This window comes from Pelodiscus sinensis, chromosome 1 (genome assembly GCF_052426305.1).
Source record: "Pelodiscus sinensis isolate ZL-2025 chromosome 1, ASM5242630v1, whole genome shotgun sequence".
In the NCBI taxonomy this organism is placed as follows: domain Eukaryota; kingdom Metazoa; phylum Chordata; order Testudines; family Trionychidae; genus Pelodiscus; species Pelodiscus sinensis.
In genome coordinates, this window is record NC_143052.1 from 93,016,997 (window position 1) to 93,041,142 (window position 24,146).

Below are 24,146 nucleotides of genomic sequence, written 5' to 3' on the forward strand. Positions count from 1 at the left end.
GAAAGGGATTCAAGACCACAATGTCAGCATATGGATAGCCTGTATCTGAGCATGCACAGACACACCAGCTGTCATGCATACAGCAAACTGCAAGGAGGGCAGAGATGACAAATTTCTCCCCATCCCCTAAATGCTCTGAGAATCTGAATATTAACATCTGGGGTTTAGGAAGCAGATATCATCTCATTGGTGCCAGCTGTGATTTCATCTCTTTTCCTTATCTGGACTCTGCACTAAGCAGTAGGAGAGCTATTAGGAGGTTCCCTGGGTGTTTTATCCTGGCACACAGGGAATGAAAGGAGGCGGCAATTGGAGCACAAAGGGATCAGTTGGGCATAATCACACTGGATGTTATGGAGCAGGGACAGGACCCAGGAGGAAATGGAGAGGTAAAAACAGCATGCAAAGAGAGGGGAAGTGGGGAGGGTGGTTTAAAGGCAGGAAGTGTGTCTCTTGCCCCAGTAGCAGTCCCCTACCATATAGAAATGCAGACATACTGGGGAATATTGGGCAGGGACTAGGAAATGTTTTTTTCAAGCAATAGGGTCATTAAATAGCCAAGCATGATCCATAATGATCCTTCAGTGCACACAGGTATCAATCTTTCCCTAAGGGAAAGATTAAGTGCCATGAGCACCCTATGGGCAGGACCTGGGGGTCCTTTTACTTTGTGCAGCTCCAAGCATGCTGTCACCACCACAAATGCTATGCTGAGCCTCCCTCTAAAGAACTGTCCTGCCCGAGCCCAAACTCTCAGCTGGCCCAGGATTCCTCTACCCCAAAATACTCAGTCTTCCCGAGCTTCTGCCTCTCACCTGGTGCCCAGCTGGATGCCTCACTGTTGACAGGATGGAGAAATGGAAAGCTTCTCTCCTGCCTCTGAAAAACACGGCATACCTTTGGCTCCTCTCTCAAAGGGATGAGCATCCAAAAGGAAGACTCCCTTTCATTCTTCTCTCTCTCTCATTTGGAGTTCACTTCCAACATCTTTAAGGCCGCAACAAGAGACTGGAACATGGCTAGAGTCAGCATACCAAGAGTCTGCTGTGAGTAGATCACAGGGTTCACTGAAACCAGAGAGTTTCTAAAGCATTTCTAATTTGCATTTTTTCCTCAGTACATTTCAGATTGTCTAGCTGAGGCTTATAAAACTGGCATTATGAAAAGAAAAAAGTCTAAAAAGTTACACCACTGCCTCTAATACATGCAGGGTTCTGATTCCAACCACACCAGCCCTGTCCTGTCCCTGATGTACAGACTTAGAGAAAATAGCACTAGTGGAAAAGCCAATATGGGGGGAGGCAGAACTGGTGATAAGTGAGGCTAGGGGACAGGAAACTTGCTATGGCCAAACAGTTCAGAATCAACACAGCTGCACTAACCCAGCAGGTGTTCTGTGCCACTGATGAAACCATTCATCAGGAAGTAGGTTACACTAGCATGTTTTATTCCTTGCTCTGCTACTAATACTACGTGAGAGAGATATTAGGCAAGTCACTGTGCCTCAATTTCCTCTGTTGTAAAACTGGTATAACAAGACTTTCACAGGATTTATTTACCTTAATTAGTCACAGGGAGGGGAGTATCTTAATTGAGGCTAAATTAGTCTTGCTAGAAGTGCAAAGTATTGCATAGATTATTACAAAGGACACCTGGATGATTCCCCAATCACTTTTCCTGCCTAGACAGTCCCCACTCCCTACCTCCAGCCAAAGCTAACATGACAAGCACTGTCTTTCCTGCCTGGTGGGCTGTTGCAGATAGAAGTAAAGTGCTCAGATACCTCAATGATGGCTGTCAGAGAAGAGCCTACACAGACATACAAGGCTGGGTACCCCTTAGTCCCCAGCCTGCCAAAGACACAAGCAACTGGTTAATTGGGCTCCCCATACTGCTGATCACAACAGAAGGTACATACCTGTGTGTTGGGTCAGCTCCCTCAGTAGGAAGTCCTGCATTAGTGGCTGATCCCAGCCTGGGGTGGGGTGGCTGGTTAGTGCATTACCCAGATTAAAAAAAAAACAACTCTTTGCCTACAGGGAAACAGATTTTCATGCTGATTTCCTCCATCTGCCCAGGGCTATATGTTTCAGTGGAAAGACATCAAAGGAAAAGCCAGGAGGAGTATGCCACCCCCTGAGGGAGTACTCAGTTGGGCAAGTGTGTGGGCAAAATTATCCCCTTTGCTTCTGTCAGAGGGGTGAGTTTGCCGCCAAAGGAACTTGTTGCTCTCACGAAAGGCTTGAAGGAACTGTGTTTGCATTGCAAAGTGATATCAGGGACTAATATCAGACTAACACGGCTACCTCTCTATTACTGATAAAGTCTGGGGAGTCAAGTTCCCACCTCCAGAATCCAATGGGAGAGAAAGCCAAGTTCCAACAGAAGCCCAACTCCTTCTGCTGCAGGGAGGGGGCCCATTCCAGCTCCACTGACCACTGCTCTTCTAGTCCTGGGCTGCTGCACAGGTCTGCCAATGTACCACAATCCCAGCCTGCAGCACCTCCTCCTGCAGGCATTCTCATGCTGTTCTCTGTCAATGCACCACAATCCTAATCTGGAATGCTGGGATTCCAGAGTCCTCCACCCCCATTCCAGTTCTGTCAGTGTTCCTTAGCACTACCTGCAGTCCCCAGGGGGATTCCTTCCCCGCCCCATGCTGAATGGTTCTGTCAGTGCCACTGCACTCCAAAGCAAATGCAGCATAGGAACCATTTGGCACACACCTGCATAGCTAGCTGCAATGCACACTCTTGTCCACAGAGTCTCTGACTTCAGATTAATCCTCTCATTACTAGAGGCACTGTGTTGAGCTCTTCAATCCTCTGGACACTGCACCCTGTTAACAGGGGGAATAATGCCAGGGCTAGGCAGAGGGGCCAGCCAAGCTGGGGGTGGTGAGGGGCTCAGCTGTCTCCCCTGTACACAGTGACCTCAGGAAGCCTGAAATGTAGACAGGCCCTTTGAGGCACCTGGTCTTACTCAGGGGAAATGAACCAGGCTTCAGTGCCATTTGGTAATTCCCTATCTTCCCCTCAGCTCCCTGCCCTGGAGTTAATGTCAGCACCACCTCCTCCTCCAGCTACATCCCTTTCTGATTGGGTCAGAGATTCCAACAATGTACAAAGCACTCATTTCAGAGTAAATAACCCCATCTCCAGCCTTGATGAATGCTGGCACAAACCCTGCCCACCACCACCACACTCCCCTTCTCCCTCCTCTGCTCTGAGGGGGGAGAAGATAGACATAACTCGGGGGGAGACAGAACTGCGAATTTATCTCAAAGTGATTGTTCTCAAAATAGCAAGAAGCCTGGGCACAGGGTGCTCAGAACCTTGTCCCAACACAGAATTTATAGTTCAGGAGTGGGCGAGGGAAAGGAGTTGTCTGTACCAGTGTGTGCTTTACACGCTGCCGATGCACAATTACACTTTTATACGCAATCAGGAACACATGCTGTACACTCAGCCACACGGAGACACCATGTGGGCTTGCAGACTTAAACCGTACATTCAAATGCACAGCCTGCACATGAAAACGCACCACAATAAATGCATGCATTATTGGACACTCACTGTCTTTGCTAAAACACACTGCCCCAAGTATACAATACACATCCAGACATGCAGCAAGGCACAATGCAAGCACACATTACACAAACAGGCACAAGCGCTCACAAAGACACAAACCCACGCATACACAATGAACATAAACCTCACACATACTGTCCACTTCAAAACTCTCAGCAGACCCAAATGACTGTAGGCCTGTCCTGAGCACACACCCCTCCCCACTTTAGACCAACTCTTCTTGATGGCATTGCTCAGGAAGCCCCTTCATTTGGCACAGGGAACTATTTCTTCCTCCAACCTTACTGATATATGCTATGAGGAAGAGGCCGTGGCTCAGCTTTGAAATTGCAGTCAAGATGGCTCAAAGTGCTCCAGACTCAGGTAGGCTTCAAGAGTATCATGGACCAGAGGTGCTGTGTGTCTCCAGACATATCAGAGGCAGCAGCAAGGTCACAACAATAGGAGGGGGTCTTCAGGCTTTCACCTGCCTTCCCTTTCCCACCAGTGCCCCAAGTCAGGATCTCTCACATCTAGTGGGGATAGGCATTAACACCCAGCTAGGTACAGCAGAGCATCCTTTCAGGAAGGAACATCACACTTGCAACTGATTCCCTCTCACTCCTACAAAACCATCAGGAGATGGAGAGGCAGGGTCAAAAATTGGAGCAGGAGCTCTGTGACACCCAGCTGTAGACTCAAGGTTTCCTTCCGTCTGTTAATTATAAAGACTACTTCAGCACTGAAAGGGTGTTTGTACTGATGTAAAGGAGGAGAAAGTCAGGGACTCCCAGGAACAGACCTAAAGATTGCTTTTGTCCAATTCTGGTTTAAACACATGTCCTCATACTTACCAGTTTAGTTGCAGGAGTGGGGACTCTCAAGCTGCGCCGTTGAGTGAGGTATTCATTGGCTTGAGCTCCCTTCAGAATGGAGTCCTTAGCTGCCTTGAGCTCTGCTCCTCCTTAGAAGTGGATAGTGACTCAGGCTCCATCCACAGGGAATTACAAGTGATTTTTCTTGGGGGAAGGAGAGGCGCTCACAGTTGACTCAAGCACAAGTTTTGAGGGAGGGATCCAGATAACAGAAACTTTTGTCTTGTGGGTGCAGTGGGAGTTTCATCTAAGGTGACTTCAACTCCATTACAAGGGTGGGTGTTTGTGATGCAATCTGAGGTGGGATCTGTGGCAACTCGAGATCTGCTGATTTGGGCTGTTCCTGGTGACTCAAGCCATGCTCCTCACAGCAGTAGCGGTGGGTGATTTGAATTCACTCTTCTGTGGCAGGGTTTGCTGGTGACTGCAGTGACTTACTCTGAAGGGGAGTCTCAGGGACCAAAGCTTTGCCCTTTGAAGATCAATTTTCCTGATGACCTAAGCTCTGCTCCCAAGGGTGAGGTCCTGGTAACCTGAGTTCTGCTCTAGGAGATGTGTAAGGACTTCTTGGTGACCCATGTTCTGCTCTCCAGCATCGTCAGCAGAGACCTCTGGATAAAAATGCAGGCTGACAGAACTCAGTGCTGTCTCTCTCCATCCCTCCTGCTTAGTTTCTCTTTCTCTCTCTCTCATCTCTGGGAGCTGCCTAACAAGGTCTGCAGCTGCAGCACACGCTCTGCCCCCCCCCCCCCCCATCACCTTTGTCGTGCTCATGTGGAGAAACAGATCTCGCGATGTCAAAATTGCACACACACATACACATACTGCTTTAGAACAAATATCAAGGTATTTATAGCTGGCAAATCCCCAGGCATTACCCGCAGCCCTATAAAATTGGGGAGGGACGCAGAGGCCACATCTCTTTGTACCCAGCCCTTCATGGGTGATTATATCAATCTGACATGAAGACAGAGGGGAGACTATGTTTGTTGATCTATTTTTTTATATTTCTTCCCATCCCCCACGCATAAACTCCTATTCCTCCCTAAAGAATGCTGCAGGGCTGGCACACATGCACAGTCAGTAGTACCCTCTTGGCATAGAGAGCACGGGCAGCAGATGGGCCTCCCTCTGCAGTGCCTGGGCTGCAGGCTCCCCTCCTCACTTGGTGTGGCTGTGTTTCATGGGGGTGGCAGAGAGATGGCTGAGGGAGTTGTGACATGTTCATCTGTCTCCCCATCACCAACACTTTGGTGTGTGGGATGTTGCAATTATTGGGGGTTTGAAGGGGAAGCATCTCTCTCCCCGGAAGCCAAGATAAGAAGTTCTCACCATACATTCCTGCAGACACAGGTTGTGTTGCTTCTATGCATACCAGGGTGGGAGAGGCTTCCATTTCCTCCTTCCCCTTGCAGTACTCACAGAAGCTGCAGCTGTGCTGGGGGTAGGGGTGGTGGGGTGAGCACATTTAAAGGGAAAAAATGACAGACTAAAAGAGGAGAAAGAGGGAGGTTTAAAGCCCTCACCTCCTTCCTGGGACTCCTGCATAGGGATGCTGGCAGGATTTGGACAGAGACTAGGCCAGTTATAACCCCCCCCCCCCATGTGAGCAAACAACTTTCCACCCCTTTCCCTCTGCTCTAATTGCTCCGTGCCCAAAATCAGCCCTTTAACCCTCCCCCTCCCCATCTCCTGTCAACACATAAACACACTGGGGTGGGGGCGAAGGGGCAGATGGGAAGTGGGTGCAGGGCCGGAGGGGAGGCAGGAGAGGCCAGGAGGAAGGGGAAGGGGCTGGGGCCAGGGTGAGAGGAGGGAGCAGGGAGGCAGGCTGGAAGAGGGGACAGCAGGGAAGGGATGACACAAGGGGAAGGGGGGAGGGATGGAGGAGAAGGTGATAGGGCAGATGAGGGGAGAGGGAGGACAGGGCAGAGGCTGGGGGAAGGGCAGAGGAGGGGAGGGGGCGGTGGGGTGCAGCGGGAGGCCGGGGGGGATTAGACTGGAGGGGGAATCGGGGGAGTCTCTCACTCACCCATCGCCCCCCTTTGCTGGCTCTCAGCAGCGGCGGCGGCGGCTCTTCAGCTTCCTGGGCCCCCGGCGGGGAGATGCTGGGATCCGCGGCAGCCTCCCGCCCCATCCCTGGTTCCAGCCGCAGCGGCAGCCGCCCCCCGGCATGGCTCAGCCCCGGCTCCCCCCGCGCCGCTCCGGGAGCTGCGAGCCTGCGACCGCGGCGCCCCGGCCCGCCACCCCCCGCCGCTACCGCTTCCCTCTGCAGGGGGCAGCGCGGGGTGGGGAGGGGGAGCGGAGGGAGCCGGCGGCGGCCCAGCCGCGAAAATAAATAAAAGTGCCTAATAATAACACCCCTCCCCCCCACTCAGCCCTGCGGCCACCGGGCGGGATCCGAGCCCCGGCGCTCTGGAGAGCTCAGGTTGGCGGGGGGGAAGCGGCTCCCTTCCCCTCTGCTGGCAACATTGGGCAGGTCTGCGCGCTCTGCAGCAAGTCATTCAAAGCCGTGCGTGAGAGTGTGTGTGTGTGTGTGTGTGAGTGTCTCCTCCCCCCCCCGCACCCTGCCCACTGGGCTCCCGGCCCCCCACAGCCAGCCACACGCGAACCCGCCTCTTCCAAAAGATCTCCCTCTCCCCGCCGCCCGAAAGGGGGTGAAGACCAGATCGTGGGGGTGGAATGAAGGCACCGGGATCTAGGCAGCAGCCTCAGCACACAGCCCTGAGGGGAAGGGGAGGGGGGGAGGAGGCTGGACAGGTAGTGGTAGCTCCTTGTGTGGGTGGTTGTGCGTTTGAACAAAGCCCACCCCCACCTCCAGCAATCGGAGAGCGCTTTGCAGCGCGGCGCAGAGCGCTGTCTCCCCTTCTCCCTCTGTCATGGAAGGGAATACAAAGGAATGCCTTGTGTTAGGAACGGGGGGGGGGGGAGTGGAAGGAGGAGACTGATGGGTGGGCTTTGGGGAGTGTCTTACATGAGCAGCCATTGGTGCAAGCCGAAAGAATACACCATGCGCAACCCCAAAGACAAGGGGATGGGGCAATGGGGGATAGCAGCTGTCTCAGAGCACCTGACTGCACCTGAAATGTACTATAGGGATCCATCTAGTACTAAGGGATGGGTGAGGATGGTGTATTCAATGACCCAGCAGGGCTTTACCCAGTCTTACTCAATGAGTATGCATTTTGCAGGAGCACCTACAAGGCCCAGTCAGGATTCCGGGTTGCACAAACAATTAAAAGACAGTCCTTGCCTCTAAAGAGTTGCTAACTGAAGTAGAGTCCATGAAACACAGATCACTCAGAATTTAAGGACACACAACAATTTTCCATGCAGTATAATATGACTCCATGCTTTTCAGACATCTTCCTTTCATAGGCTCATAATGAATTAGGTCTCCCCACCAGGCCTGTAAGGAGGTTTTGATCATATACTGTAACTTTTTATTTCCCTTGTATAGAGGGTTTAGGTGAAACATATATAAGCTAACTGACTTGCTCTCCCTTAACCAAAAAGCTTATGACAAATAGAACCTGCTTTGCTGACTCCCAAGATGACCTTCCTCTTTCAACTTTTTTTCCTCTTTTCATTGTCAGAGTGATTTAAAAAAAAATGCAGAAATGTAAGAATGGAACTTTGCCTCTTGCAACAGAAAGAGATAAAGGTCAGGAGAAGTGAACTTGAGAGAAAACAAGAGCACCTTCTTCTTCTATGGTTTTACATTACTTTAGAAAAACAGTACCTGAAAAAAAAAGGCACTAACGTCAAACACCCTTCTTACTGTGAAAGGGGGTGGGGAAAAGAGAAAGCATCGAAAAAAAGAGATAGGAGAGGCTTTCCTGTTTCCTTAGGAAGTTACTAAATAGCACAATGATGAATGCACGTAAATGGATGCATAAAAGACCCAGAGCCACTTTGGTTCTGATAAGCAAGTCCTCTTACGAAACATCCTTCATAGCCAGCATCACAAAATGCTTCCTAGAGAAATGCAGTTCGGAGCCTGAGATTTAAAGGCAAGATCTAGAGAGTCACAGATTGCAAATAGATAAAAGGACTATATAAGTGAAAGGGCAACAACCCCTTCCACCCGGCTGGAGTGATTATAGCAAATAGATACCAAAGAAATGTAGATTTAAAGGTGCCATTGAAATGCTACAGAGAGCAGAAGAGAAATGAAGAAAGTTAGCTCCAGGCACTTTTAGGTAATGTTTACAATTATATAAAAATGACTATTAATATGAATAAGGTAATATTGCAGCAGAACACAATGCCATATTGACACAAATGTTGCAGAATATTAAAACACTTCATCCCAAAGAGGCTGAACTGAAAAACAAAGATCCTTTGTTTATTTGGAGTGGGAGAGGCAAAACTAACCCATAAAAACCCTCCATTTGGAAATCTGATGCTTCATGTTAAATGGATTGGTGCTGCTGAAAGGTACTAAGTTGACAGGTCTTGTGGCTGGTCTTTTGGGGAGACCCTCAAGTGGTGGGGTAAACTGTTGTATTTCCATTAACCAAGCGAGGGCTGGATCCTCAACCACAGGCAGATACAAGTGCAAGCTTTTTACGCAGGTGGACTCAAAGCTTCTTCCTGTGGCTTTGAGGAATCATCTCTAGGGAGGAAGAGGGGAGTAAGTTTTCATGGTCCTTTCATTTAATCCTTGATTGCTCTGTTGCTAATAAGTGACACCAGTTAGTCCTGCTTGCATTGGTGATTTCAGCAATGCAAATATAAATCCCAGTAGGAATGGATAGAGACCACAAATTCATTTCACATTCATTTCAGGCCAGTGAATGCCCATCAAATGGTAACATTCATGAGTTACTATTAACTTGGGGATAGACTGCAAGAGATTCATACACCTGTCGGTGTGAGGCTCCATGTCCCATCCCCACAGAGCCATCCAATCTCTAACCTCACATTTTTCTGGCTAGACTTGGTGGTGGGAAAGACATACATGAAGTGATGCCCTGATGTTCTTGCTTGCATGACAGGAGGCATCAGGAACTGTTCCAGAAACTGTAAGCATGCAGAACCCTGCCATCTGAACCAGCTGAAGAAGATCACCAATGTATAGAACAAGAAAAATCAATGCAGTTCCAGACTAAATAGCCACACTACTCATGACATTACAAACTTATGGACATTAAAGCCAGTCACTTTTGAGACAGAAAAATATGTTCTATTGCATCCTGAAAGGTTGTGGGAGGGCTGTGTTGACTCAAATCTCCTAACGAGGGAAAAGACTTTGAACTAGATTCTGTTACCTTTAAGTCACAGTCAGCGCATCCTTATTCAGAAATTCCTGGGGTCCCAGGCTCCTAGTAATCATCCTCATGGGTTCCTATTTGAGATCATGGGAGGGATGGGCGAGCACAGTCCCTGCTTCTCAAAGCCCCTCCCCCAGCCTTGTGGGAGGGACGACTCGACCCAGGCTCAACTGGTCACGTGGGACAAAGAATGACTAAAGGGGCAGGGAGTGCGGGTCACAGGTTCAAAACAAGGGAACTGGATGGGGACACGGAGCAGAGAATCCTGGACAGTGCCCACTGCTCCTCAAAGCTGTCGATGGAGCCAGGGGACGCCGCCCAGAGGAACTCTGCCCGGATACGTGACACAAGGAAGGAACGGAAGTAGGCCCCACAGTCGCAGAGAATCCCCTCGTCCAGCGTCCTCCTCCTAGTATTATATATGGTGGCTTTAGCCAGGGCCAGGAGGAGGTTGACGAGGAGGTCTCGCGACTTTGTGGGGCCATGGATAGGGTGTGCATAAATAAATAGGTGTGGGGAGAAGCAGGGCCGGATTAAGGGGGAGGGCTTGCCGGGCAGCTGCCTAGGGTGCCAACTTATGGGGGGGGGGTGCCTGATGGCAGCTCTAAGGGGCGCTGTGCGGCTCCCAGCCCTGGGCGCGCGGCACCCCTTAGAGCTGCAATCTGGCACTGCGTGCCTGATTGCAGCGCGCTGGGGGGCGGGGCGGGGCGGGGCTGAGCATGTGCTGTGCACCTGGGGGCAGAGCTGCGCATGTGTCATGTGCCCGCTGCCCGGGGCACAGGAATGGCTCGAGCCAGCCCTGGGGAGAAGTGCAGCCAGAACCTCAGTAAGAGGTTCTAGAGGAGCCAGAATAGGGGCTGCACCCTGGCGCATTCCAGATATGCATGTGCCAGGTTTTCCCTCACGCCGCAAAAGGGGCAGGTGTCTGGGATGGGGGTGAACCGCGCCATGCTCATGGCTCTGTGAAGGAGCCGCCAACTAATGTCCCTAATGGGCCATGGAACTAGGGTGGAATATACGCTGGCCCATGAGGGTTCCTCACCCTCTACGGGTCTTAGATAGTCCCACCACTTGGTATCGGGGTGGGATGCGAGGGTGAGGAAGTGAATCGTATGAAGCACGAGCGTGTGCAGATGTTCTCTAGGCGCAGTTCGAAAGCAGATCGGCTGCAGATTTTGCAGCCAGCTGGGGGTCCAAGAATGGGAGAAGCTGGGGGGCCCGCGGAACAGGGGCCCAATAACAAGGGACGGAGGTTTTGCAGGAAGGGAGGGGCGGGGCATACCCTCTCACAGGGCTCTCTGCAGGAAATTGAGAGCGGGCCACAGCAAAGATGCCTTCACCTCCTGGAATAGGAGCAGGGGGGGATTCGAGGGGTGGAGAGCCCCATGCGCTGAGCGAGTGCTCGGGGATCCACCCGGTCCCCTCCGTCGTAGTCCAGGAGGTCTCCGATCTTGGTGGTTTCTGTCAGGATCAGCCTCCGGCGCACCGAGGGAGACTCCATCACCTGCACACACAAGGCTGGATTGTGGAGCAGGGGTTCTGCGAAGAGGTCTGCTCCCTCGGTGGCCACAATGGACCTGGTCACTGAGAACAGCTTCCAGGTCTTGAGGAGTTCCTGGTAGAATTCCAGCAGCTCTGAGAAGTCTCACGGAAGACCCCTAGGGTGAATAAAAAAGAGCTGCCAGTTGTATCGGAGCCCTCGAAGGTGGTGGAGGAAGGTGCACCCCAAAGTGCTCCATGCTGGACTACCTGCATTAAAGAGGAGTCTCTGCAGGTCCTGGAGGTGGAAGGTCCAGACCTGATTGCACACGCAGATCAGGCCCTGGCCCCCCTCCTACAGGGGAAGAGACAGAACTCCTGCAGAGACCCAGTGCAGTCCTGGCCAAAAGAACTCCAAAGCTATCCTCTAGAGCTCGGTCAGGACCTCCAGGGCCGGGTGCAGAAGGTTGAGCCGGTGCCAGAGCATGGACAGGACCAGCTGATTCAGTACCAGTGCCCTCCCCTGAAGGGAGAGACACCAGAACCGTCCTGTCCATCTCCACAGCCGCCCACCGATCCTGGACTCTAAACCTTGCCAGTTCTCCAATGGAGAGGGATGCGTGGCGGATAAATAAATGCCCAGATAGAGCATCAGGACCTGCACCCCACCTGATGGCCTGAAGGGTAGGAGGGAGCCTGCCCGCCACCCTCCCCGACCACCAGGCCAGAGCTCTTGACCCAGTTGACCCGAGCGGAGGAGGCTGCTGAGTAGACGGCTTGGCAGGCCTCTACCCACACCAGGTCGCCCAGAGTCAGGACCACGAGGAGCATGTAATTGGCGTACGCCAACTGGACCAGCCGCAGCTCCAGCTCTCGGAGTACCAATCCCGTCAACCTCCTACGGAGGAGACAGAGGAAGGGCTCGATTGCCAGAGCATACAGCTGGCTCAACAGCGGACACCTCTGACGTACTCTCCGCCTGAAGCTGACCGGCTCGGTCAGGGTCCAGTTGAGCCTGACCAAACACTACACAAGGGTGTACAGCACCCAGAGAAAACCCACAAAATGGGGCCTGAAGCTCTAGCCAGACATGAACCACATCTTGTTTTTCCCCCGCCTGCCCCAGAGAGCAAGAGAAAGGCAGTCAGCCTTTGATGCCCTGGGAACGCAGGTGTGCTGCCTGTCCCTGACTCTACCATAAACAGAAACCAGACAGTAAATGGGCTAGCTGACGACCTGGGGCCTCCCGCCACCCTGATGGCTCGTACCAGTAATTGACACGCCTACACTGTCCCAGGAGAGGAATCTTTGCCCATCACATACCAGAGGTGCCCACTATCTGCATTTTCCCAGGTGTGAATTATGCTTTGCACCCTTCATGGGAAACTTGGCGTTCAAAGCCATTTTTCCTAATTGGCCACTTGAGACCAGGAAGAAGCCTACATGACCCAAGGAGTATAAAGAGGGGTTTAGTAGCCCACCCCATTTGAGCTCCAATCATCTACACCTGCTGGCAGGTATTGATTGACTCCTGAGGTCTGTGGGACGCCCAACCTTGCCCCACTTCTTCCCGAGGGATTGAGAGAAAGACGCTGGCCATGCCACGTCTGGAATGCAGGGGTGAGAATATATACCTACTAGGTGTCTATTTTGCATGCATTTAATAAGAGCTCAGAGAACCAAAAGGGTTTCATGGTACCTGTAAGTGACTTATTAGTGTAATTTCTGTCCTGTCCTTTGTAGTGGCTGTGTTATCTGTAACACAGTAGTAGCATTTAATAGCTAAGTTTACCCTGTAACAATAAAATAGTAACTGTTTAAGCTGTGACCTGACTCCTTCAGTTGCTGTAACAGAACCAAGCACAATTTTAAAAAGAACTCCAGCCGGTCATAAGGGACAGATATAGGGAGAGTTTGAGCATTGGATCATGTCGCTTCCAGGGGACAGATCCATTGGGGCATCTCTCAGCCTCCCCAGGCTGCCCGCTGCGAAGGGGTCGTGTATCCTAGCAGTCAAAATCTGAGGTGTATTAGGCTCTCCCTGTAAACTCTGGGGCGTCTGTCAGCCTGTTGGCTGCCCGCCGTGAAGGGATCCCGATCCTAGCGGTAAAGACATGGACGTTAAACTCCTTGGGGAGCCTGTCAGTCTCACCTAGACTGCCCACTGTGATGGGGCCTTGTGGCTCAGCAGTTGAAGACTCAGGTGTAACACAGACACATGCACTGCCCTGACCATCGGGTGACAGAAGCCGAAGGCCTGCGGAGTGCCCAGGAGATACCCGTGGTCCACGCTGTCGAACGCCTTCTCCTGGTCCAGGGACAGGAGGGCGAATGACAGACCGTCCCTACACCCAAGCTCCAAGAGATCCCGGACTAGGTACAAATTATTGAAGATGTCGAGGTGGATCATGTCCACCAGCACAGACTACAGTTGCAGAGAGATGGCCTTTGCTATGACTTTATAGTCCATGCTGAGGAGCGAGACGGGATGCCAATTCCAAAGGTCGCAGAGGTCCCCCTTCTTCGGCAATAAGGCCAGTATGGCTCGCCTGCACGACAGAGGGAGGACCCCACTCTCCAAGGACTCGGCCCAGACGGGGACTCGGTCTGGGCCGAGGATGTCCCAGAACACACGGTAGAACTCCTCGGTCAACCCGTCCATGCCCAAGGTTTTGTTGATGGGCATGAGAAGAAGGGCTTCCAAGAACTCGGCCAGAATGAGAGGCATCTCCAGCTGGTCCCAGTTGCCCGTGCTGACTGTTGGGAGCTCAGTCCAGAGCACCCTGCAGGCATCAGCTTCAGTCGGATCTGGGAGAACAAACTGGTGTAGAAGGCCCTGGCCCTTCCATGCATCTCCTCTGGATCCGTGAGGGGGGTGCCGTCCTATGCCAAAAGGCAGGTGACATGCTTTTTAGCCCTTCTCCTTTTCTCCAGGACGTAGAACAAACGGAGCCGCGATCCATCTCCCGGAGGAGCTGGATTGAACAAAGGCGCCCCATTTTGTGAGTTCCTCCTGCTTATCCCGGTACACCACGCAGAGGGGTGGATCCTCGGGGTCAGATGCCAGGCGCCCCATAAACTTCAAAACCTCCCTTTACAACTGCTCTATTGTCGCATCCCTCCACCGGCTGGCGCCCTGGGAGTAGTCACAGCAGAAGAGCCGGGTGTGCACCTTCCTCATGTCCCACCATCGCCGTGCCGCTGCCCCCACCAGGCCAGCCAGAACTCCCGGAAGGATGCCACGAAGCCCACATCCTCCAGCAGGCTATTATTAAAATGCCAATAGGCCGGCCCCAGCCTCTCCGAACTCAGAGAGGCTTTCACGGACACCAAATGGTGGTTTGTGAATGGAGCCGGATGAATGCTGGAGGAGTGGGCTCACGCTAGATGGAACTGTGATAGATAAATGCGGTCCAACCGGGAGTGGCTCGACTGATCATCCTCCACCCGGACATAGGTGAAGGTGGTGGTGTTGTCTAGGTGGTGGTCTCAACAGACGTCCACCAGGGAGTGATGGTCCACGATCTCCCTGAGGACGCCTGCTGCAGCCTGGCAGTTCTCGAGTCCTGCACGGTCCCGGTCCTCGAGGGTGGTATTGAAATCCCTGCCCAGGACCAAGCATTCGTGAGGATCCAGGATGCCAAGGAAGGTAACCGCCTGCCATTAAAGGTGACCTGGTCTGGACCCGTGTTTGGGGCATAAACATTGACCAGATTTAGCATCAGCCCCTCCACATGGACCTGGAGGTGCAGCAGGCGACCCGGGACAACTTCGGCAGTCCCCAGCACCTCGGGCCATAGGGCAGGAGAGAACAGGGTGACCACCCCAGCCGCTCCTGTGGTGGGTTGGAGTGGCTACTCACTGACCCCAAAGGGGAGGTGCCCCTCCCAGAGCCTTGGTTGGCTGCACCTGACCTTAATGATCCACCTGGCCAGAAGCCAGGGGGTTGGGTCAGTGAGATAAGAAGCCTGCCAGCAAGGCCAGTAAAAGCTCAGCCACTGAAGGAGCCAGAAGTCTCCCCTGCACACCAAGGAGACGAGCTAAGGCCTAGAGAGGTGGACAACTGGCGTGGGCCACTGGGCCCCATGCTGAACTGCGACCCAGAGGGACTGCGGACCATCCTGGATTTCTCAGAGACCCTGCAAGCCGCTGAGGAGTGGCAGCTGGACCTAGACCCCTTTGACTCCCCTGAGAAGCCTACCGGACAACCAGGTACATGCTGAGGGGGAGAAGGGAAGTGGCCAAGGGAATAGCACAGATGCATAAATGCCTGGGTCAGCATGTTTTGGGCTGGAGCCCCTGCTGACTCGGCAGCAGTCTATAATGCTGCTTCTAGGGCCCTGAGCCGGGGTACAGTGGAGGGGGCAGGCCTGCCTGGAACGAGGTGTACCGGTAGTTCGGATTAGAAAGCCTAATTCGAACTATGTACTCCGTGCCGCGTGTAGCCGCGGGCACGGAGTCCGCACTAACGGGGATTTAAAAATGGCGGCGCCCGGCAAGATGCAAATGAAGCCCAGGATATTTAAATCCCAGGCTTCATTTGCAACTTCGAATGCCTACATTAACCACCTTAGTTCAAACTAGGGTGGTAGTGTAGACATATCCTATGGTAGTGGTGAATAAAAATATAGACACATCAGCCATGGGATGTTTTATAGAGCCATCTTAATGGCTGGAGATTGTTCCTCAGTCCATCAGGTTTTGGGGGTAGGCTCTCTATAGGAAAATACTGTCTGTCAAGGAAGAATTTGAACTACTTTCCTGACTCAAAGCTCATAACCTATCAAGAGGCATCATTGTGGCATATATGGATGGGTATATTTAAAGAATAATGTAAACATATGGAAAATGTGTTTTGTGGACTTGGCGTACTCACCAGGAGCTAATATATCTCTATGATGGACCATTCAAGCAGGAGAGCACTGTCATCCCACATAGACTGTCTACACTAGAGGGGTTTTTTTTTTTTAAATGGCTGTTTCTGAAAACTTCACTTACGTACACACTACAATGGTGTTTTTAGAAAAAGAGCTCTTTCAGAAAAAGGCCTGTGTGGACGGGAAGAGGGAATTTTCGAAAGAGGAAAAAGCTCAGGTGCCTTGGTGGCCATTCTGTCCATAGTAATCATAGCTTAAATGCAAGAGTGTCCATTCAGTGTGGACACTGGCTGTCAAAAAAGCAGCTCACTTTTTCAATGTGCTTTGGCAGTCTGGATGCGCTTTCAGAATTTTTTTGCGAAGATCTCTTCCCGAAAAGCTTCTTCTGAAAGAAGCCTGCAGTCTAGACTTAGCTATAGGTTAGCCAGTGATACAAAGCAAAATGCCACAGTCTAGCCTTGATCTTTCCTTAGGCTTTCAACTGAATACCATCAGAGACAATTGCAATCAATCAAAACCACCTGGAGGTTAAAAAAAAAAGGACCATTACAGACAGAGAATCATCCTGCCTGTGAATAGAGAAATAAGATAGTTTTAACAAAACAGAGGGAGGGAAAAGACAATCTGGATTCCTTAACCAAGAGAACATCTTGTGGAGCAGGAGTGCTTTTTGTGAAAGTTTGGATCCTGGGTTCTGTGAAGCCAGACAGCTCTGCAACAGTCTGAGCTTTGAAGGGAAAACCTATTTTATGAGCTAAGCAAGATAAATGTAGGCCCTTGTTCCAGTTTGATGATTTTGTTCTATATTGTCTCCCTTTGTTGCCATCACTCTCTCGTTTCTAGTATAATCTCTATCCTTTCTAAGATTAGCCTTTGGTTTTATTACAAGTGCAGTGCCTGCTACAGGAATGGTGGTTTACTGTAAAACTAGTTAACTGGGGTTTACTGCTCCTTTGTTGGCAGAGACTCTGCCACTGTCAGAGGCAGGTTAGCACAAGGAATGATTCACAGGGACACCAGATTGGGAGGGGGGGGGAAGGAGGAGGGTATCCACCAACTGTTAAACTGCAAGGCAAAGCTAGGGCTGGTATAGCATAGCTCAGAGAGTGCTTAAGTAGCTAATAGGCTGGTTATATAGGCAGCTAGCACCCAGTTACCATTTTTTAAAAAAAAATCAAGAATTCCTCATCCTGGAGACAAGGAGTAACAAGGTGACTCAGACTTGTCATGCCTCTATCTCAGGCTGCTGTAATCAGCTGTTCATAGTGGATACATGCATCAGATTTTGAAATTTCAGCTCAAAGAGGGATTTATTTCAAGATTCTTGCTCAAAAGGGCATTAAAATGGCTGAAATCCCAGAAGAGAAACTGGTGACCTTTTGGTGAGCATCAGTAGTTAGGTCATTGCTGAGTTGTGGCACACCCAAGAGCTGCCCCTAGGTTCTATTTGTACTGAGCTCATGCCTCCGTTGATCTCCTAACTTGGGAAGTGGAATAATCCCTCCTGCTCTGTAAAATGGCTGTTGGACCACCTAGTATCATATTAGACCCTTGTAAAGTGGTATCTGGCTAAGCCGTAGGTCCCCCTGAGCTAGAAGCTTGAAGTGGGATCACTCATTCATTGGAGACTTCTGAGGTTGGTTAAAATCAAAATGCTAGACTTTCACCAATGACCTAGCTATCGATGCTCACCAGAAAAGGTCATCAGTTTCTCTTCTAGGATTTCAGCCATTTTAATGCCCTTTTAAGCTAGAATCTTGAAACAAATCCCTCTGTGAGCTGTAATTCCAAAATTGGATGCACTTATCCACTACGAACTGCTGATTACATTGAAGAAAACAACAAACTGACACCTCTCTCACCAGGCAAACAGCTTATGCAAACTATATTAATTTCTTCTGCATTGGATATGAGGCCTCAAATCCAAAGACATTAAGGTCACTGGAGATCAGTTCTATTTATCAGAAAATTGAAAAGTGAAAGTGCTCCGCAGGTGCTGATGTCAGCATTTAATAAAAGCCTTATAGACTTTGAGGTCAGAGGAGACCATTAGGATCACATAGTCTGCCTGCCTGCACATTGCAGGCCAGAAACCTCACTCTTGTAATAGACTCTTAACCTCTGGCTGAGCTACTGAAGTCCTTAAAGATTTCAAGCTACAGAGGATCCATAGTTTAAACATGTAACTCATCTGTACCCTATATTGCAGAGGAAGGCAAAAATGTCCAGAGGTTTTTAAACTTCTTCAAGCTTACATTGTTGTAAAATAATGTCCAGCTAAGGCTAGTCACTAAGAATTGTGTGCTTATTCCTGCCTGTTCCCGCTAAAGGGTTGTTGGCCAGCTTTCTCTTTCAGTCACAGCGTTAAGGGTAAAGTAACTGTGTGACACTATATGTTGGGGTAGCACCCTGTATCCCTCAGTCCTCATTTATAAATAATTGAAATATTGCATACTAGAAGATTTACTCAGTGTTACTTGGGTCTATAATTCAAATAAAGTTGTTTTTCTTCATTTAAGTCATTGCTCAGGGGTGGGGCTGGGGAGGAGGGGATTAGTATGCAGGCTGGCCCAGGGAGATAAGACAACCACAGCAGTCTCACCACATCAGCTTGGTGCCAGGTGAGAAGTGCCTGTCCATCCATGGTTGTTGCAGCTGAAGGAGGGCACAGCCAGGGGAAGGGTACATGTCCTCCTGCTAAAGGACAGAGACACACAGAAAAACACCTCTCTGAAATATATAGTAGACAGACACTCCTTTCTCCACACCTGCCCCCTGCTGGGTTATATCTATCCTGGTCCCCATTTCTGCCCCCTTGCTGCCCCCCATTGTCATTCTATGGTATAATTGTCCCTCCTACCAGACCCTCCCCCCCCATTCATTTTATGAGAAATGATGAGATACCAGGCACATCCCATCGCCCTGGCACAACCAAACCCTGACCTTACTTTAAGTTATGATAAGAGGAAGCTGCATACCATATTTGGTGGTCCTATCTCTTACTGTTTAGGAGGAGTTCTTGAATAAGTAGACTCAGACAGATGTTTCTAAAATATATAGTAGATAAAGCATGCCACATGAGATATCTGGGGAAAGATTATGATCACTTGAAACCCACTGTTCTATATCAATATGTATTATCTTTAGTTCATATGAGATAAAGAGGGTCTGTTGGATGCTTGTCACTAAAACATGCTTCAAACTGGAGAATAAGCCAAGTATTAGCTCCCCAGACACAACAGCAAGGAAAGTAACCATGGGTGGGGTGTAAAACCAACAACAGCCATTATTCAGCAAGGGAGCTACAATAAAATGACTTGCCTGCATAACGCCACACCAGGGGAATTGCTCAACCTTGTCTTAAATGAAGGACTCACCAATGCCCACAAAACATGCCTAGATTTGTGTTTTCCAAGCACATGAACAATGGGATAAAACAGAACTCAAGAGGCCACATGGTTTGCCTTTCTCCTGCCTCCACCTGTACTGCAAGCAACAAGGACACTCAGAAGACTGAAGACTCCAACAGAGGGGAGTGGCCCAGATTAAAGGAACAAACCTGTATATTAAGGACGGGAATATCCAGCGGGGTGAGAAGTCCTGCTTAATCTAGCTGTTGCTCAGCCTAATAGAGTGGAGAGTTTAGATGGCAGGCTTATACTTTTCTTTTGCTAACTACTCTGTTTGCCTACCACTTATAATCACTTTTGTACTCAGTAAACTTGCTATACTGTTAGTCTTTACCAGTGAGTTTGTCTGAAGTGTCTGGTAATTTGCTCAGATTTACAAAGGGTGGTGTATAGCCACTTTCCATTGTGGAAGTGGTGAACCAATTAATAAATTTGCACTGCTCATCTTGAGTGGTTCTGGGAGCATTCATGCAATCTGGGTGGGTGTGGGGCACCACGTGGGGTTGTGCTGAGTGATAACAGGGCCTGGAGGGGTCTGCTGTTTGTCATTTGCAAGGCACTGTGGGAGACAGTCCAGGTTAGAGAGTTAAGGGGATACAGTGGTCCCACGGTTTCAAGCTGCACCCTAAGAATCGTGTCACAGTATGTTATGCTCATGTCATATTACTGAATTATTTTGCACTATATTAAATCTGAGTTTTCAACAGCACTAAGTTTCTGCCCTGGATCCCCCCAAGTTATCTACCTTTGTGGTCTCTTCTGGTTCCTCCTGCTTTTCAGCACCCAGTTCAGCCGTTTGATTTGAACGGCTAATTCAGCCCTGAGGGGACTCCATGCTCAGGGCAGTGCTAAGCACTTGAGGAAACGCTGTGTCCTTTGGGCAGGTTGATGGTGAGCTGCCAGATTGACCATTGGAGTTTGCATTGTGGTACGTAGTCTTGAGGGTTTGGATTATTTCCATGCACCGAGTCTCCACGTCTGTCAGCCTCTTGGAGATGTTCCCCAGGACGTGTTAATTATGGGCTGTGCATCTCCCCAAATTGTCAGCCTCACTGATTTCACACTGCAGGTGCACCAGAACCTTGATGTCACCCTCTGGCCAGGTAGCAGCCTGCCAGGATAAGGATGTCCTGCACTGTATCTCAGCTCAAGGGCTGTGTAGAAATGGAATAGACTGTGTAGAATGTGGGGGTTAGACAACAAGCCAATGTATATAAACTGGCAGGTGACTTCCAGTGCAGAAGAAGAGAGTTGGTATAAGGGCAGGAAAATACAGTCATAGAATCATAGAACCATAGAACTGGAAGAGACCTCAGAAGGTCATCAAGTCCAGCCCCCTGCTCTAGGCAGGACCAATTTCAACTAAATCAACCCGGCCAGGGCTTTGTCAAGCCAAGACTTAAACACCTCTAGGGATGGAGACTCCACTACTTCCCTAGGTAACCCATTCCAGTGCTTCACCACCCTCCTAGTGAAATAGTTTTTCCTAATATCCAACCTGGACCTCTCCCACCACAACTTGAGACCATTGCTCCTTGTTCTGCCATCTGTCACTACTGAGAACAGCCTCTCTCCATCCTCTTTAGAACCTCCCTTCAGGAAGTTGAAGGCTGCTATCAAATCGCCCCTCACGCTTCGCTTCTGCAGACTAAACAGACCCAAGTCCCTCAGCCTCTCCTCATAAGTCATATGCTCCAGCCCCCTAATCATTTTGGTTGCCCTCCGCTGGACCCTCTCCAATCCTTTTTGTAGTGGGGGGCCCAGAACTGGACAGAATACTCCAGATGCGGCCTCACCAAAGCTGAATAAAGGGGAATGATGACATCTCTGGATCTGCTGGCAATGCTCCTCTTAATGCAACCTAATATGCCATTAGCTTTCTTGGCTACAAGGGCACACTGTTGACTCATATCTAGTTTCTCATCCACTGTAACCCCCAGGCCCTTTTCTGCAGAACTACTACTTAACCGGTTGGTCCCCAACTTGTAACTATGCTTGGGATTCTTCTGTCCCAAGTGCAGGACTCTACACTTGTCCTTGTTGAACCTCATCAGATTTCTTGTGGCCCAATCCTCCAATTTGTCTAAGTCATTCTGTACCCTATCTCTGCCCTTAAGCGTATCTACCTCTCCCCCCAGCTTAGTGTCATCCGCAAACTTGCTGAGGGTGCAATCCATCCCCTCATCCAGATCATTAATAAAGATATTGAACAAAACCGGTCCTAGAACCGAACCTTGGGGCACTCCGCTAGAAACCGACCGCCATCCTGACATCGAGCCATTGATCACTACCCGCTGGGCCCGGCCTTCTAGCCATCTTTCTATCCATCTTACCGTCCATTTATCCAATCCACAATCCCTTAACTTGTTGGCAAGAATATTGTGGGAGACCGTATCAAAAGCCTTGCTAAAGTCAAGGTATATCACATCCACTGACTTCCCCATGTCCACCGAGCCAGTTACCTCATCATAGAAGCTAATCAGATTGGTCAGGCACGACTTGCCCTTTGTGAATCCATGCTGACTATTCCTAATCACTTTCCTCTCATCCAAGTGCCTCAATATGGATTCCTTAAGGATCCCTTCCATGATTTTTCCAGGAACCGAGGTAAGACTGACCGGCCTATAGTTCCCTGGATCATCCTTCTTCCCTTTTTTGAAGATGGACACTACAATTGCCTTTTTCCAGTCATCCGGGATTTCTCCCGATCTCCACAACTTTTCAAAGATAATAGCCAAAGGCTCCACAATGACATTTGACAATGGGCTCCTGAGGAATTATGGGAAGGCCTTGGAGGACTAGCAACACTTGAGTTAAGTAGTCTGAATCCACATGTCCCTCACCCAGGGAACACGGCTGAGCCCCTGGGCATCCTGGCACCACACCCCATGTCTTCTGCAACCCAAATACAACTATATCCCAGAGCCCCTCTGCCCCAGGGCAATGTGGCCTAGCGGCCAGAGTCTCTAGTAATACCCCCTTCACCAGGGCAACACAACCTATCAGCCAAATCAGAAGTCCAGGTGTAGCATCCCCATAGGGGATAAGGAGGTGGAGTACGGGGACCCAGGCCGTCCCTCTCCACCAGGTCCCAGCTCAGGCAAGGCCCTGTCAGTGATGAGCATGTCCTGCCACTAGCTCAGCAGGGAGCCCACCCAAAAATGATAAGCTTCTCAGGGCCTCCAGTTCCCCACCCTGGGCTACTTCCTACTCTGTCCAGGATTGCTGGTGTCTTTCCCACCTGCATCCTCTGAGCCGGGCCCTTCCGTGTCTGATCTCTGCTGGCTGGCCTCTGCTGCAGCATCCATTTGCTGCTCCTCCTCCAGGCTGGAAGCCTCCCTGGTGGTTCACCTGCAGGTGCTCAGGCAAGCCATCCTTCCTCCTCTGTCTGAGCATGCCCAGCAGGACCACAGGGGTTGGGCTTTTTCAGCCAGGTGGGCCTGATTAGGCTCAGCTGTCACAGTGCAGAGCTGGTACCCCCGCATCACGTAGCCCTAGCTGGATCAGCCTGTCCTAGTTTAAAGCACCTCCAAACCCAAGATGAGGGTTTTGTATATGGTGGCATGTGAGGTCAAGATAAAACATGGATGGGGTCCCAGGCTAACTTTGCAGTGAAAACATGACCATATAGGATTAAAATGTTCATCATCAGATTAGGAATGGAAAGTATTTTCCCTCCAGGCACATTGGCAGTGACCTTGGGCATTTTCTACCTTCCTCTAGTTCAGGGGTTGGCAACCTTTTCAAACCAAAGAGCCAAACTACATCAAAATTCAGAACATGTGGTCAACAAAGAGACTTTTAAGAATGCCCATGTGCATGACTGAAAATATACAACTAAATATTATTGATAATTGACAGGATGATTAATAATAGCATAAATAAATGAAACATTGTACTCAGACTTTATTTAATGGGATTTCTGCGGTATCTTTTTGCACATTTCTTTGAAGTTTACATCATAAACTGATCAAATGCAGGTTCATGCCTGCATTCAAGTTACAGGGGTAATTAAGTATTTTTAAATTTTTGAACTAATTTTTCATTTTTATTTAAAAAGTTGCATGCATTTTGGGAATGACAAAAGAGCCATATTTGGTTCCAGAGTGAGCCATATTTGGCTTGAGAGCCATAGGTTGCAGACTCTTGCTCTAGTCTAAACCACTGAGTACACATTGCCTGCTAGGCCCACATGGCTTTGTGTCAGATGATGGATTGTCTGCAAGGGCCTAGGAAGCAGGGAGGGTTCTGGGGACCCTCCATCCTTGTTTTCCTGCATAGGACTTCCATCCATTCAAGAGCCTTGTTATTTAGTCCATCCTCCCTCTCTGGCCATTACAAAATTGTCCCCTTATGGAATGTGTTCCAATGGTTTTAAACAGTGTTTCCTCTAATTTTTTTCCCATCTATGCATGGAATAAATTGTGTTATGTGCACCAAGGCATGTACAGATGTGCACCACCAGTAGAAACACATGTTGCCAGCTGTGGGCACTCTGTCAATCAGCAAGGCAGTATTTGAATCTCTCCCTGGTGGCCACCCAACTGCTCAACTTGCAGAGAACACTGGTTTTAAGTATTTCCAGCAACTTCTTCCTTTAAGAGGCACAGTCTAAAGCAGTGTTTCTTAACCAGTGGTATGAGAACCCTTAGGGGTACTC

At 50.0% G+C, this 24,146-nt stretch overlaps 1 protein-coding gene across 8 annotated transcripts in view; it reads right to left on the reverse strand.

Moving 5' to 3' along the window:
- MGAT3 (beta-1,4-mannosyl-glycoprotein 4-beta-N-acetylglucosaminyltransferase) overlaps window positions 1-24,146 on the reverse strand; it is a 67,984-nt gene that overhangs the window by 24,970 nt on the left and 18,868 nt on the right. The window contains exons 1-2 of one of the 8 annotated variants that reach the window (XM_075936597.2): window positions 6,477-6,615; window positions 4,424-5,055 (exon numbers count right to left, since the gene is read on the reverse strand). The exons of 1 other annotated variant lie outside the window; for it this stretch is intronic. Coding sequence is in view for 2 of the 7 variants with exons in the window: in XM_006111528.5 (XP_006111590.2) it covers window positions 5,777-5,817 (41 nt within the window). In the remaining 5 variants the exon portion in view is untranslated. 6 more of the 8 variants (XM_075936582.2, XM_075936594.2, XM_006111528.5 and 3 more) reach the window with 6 other exon arrangements.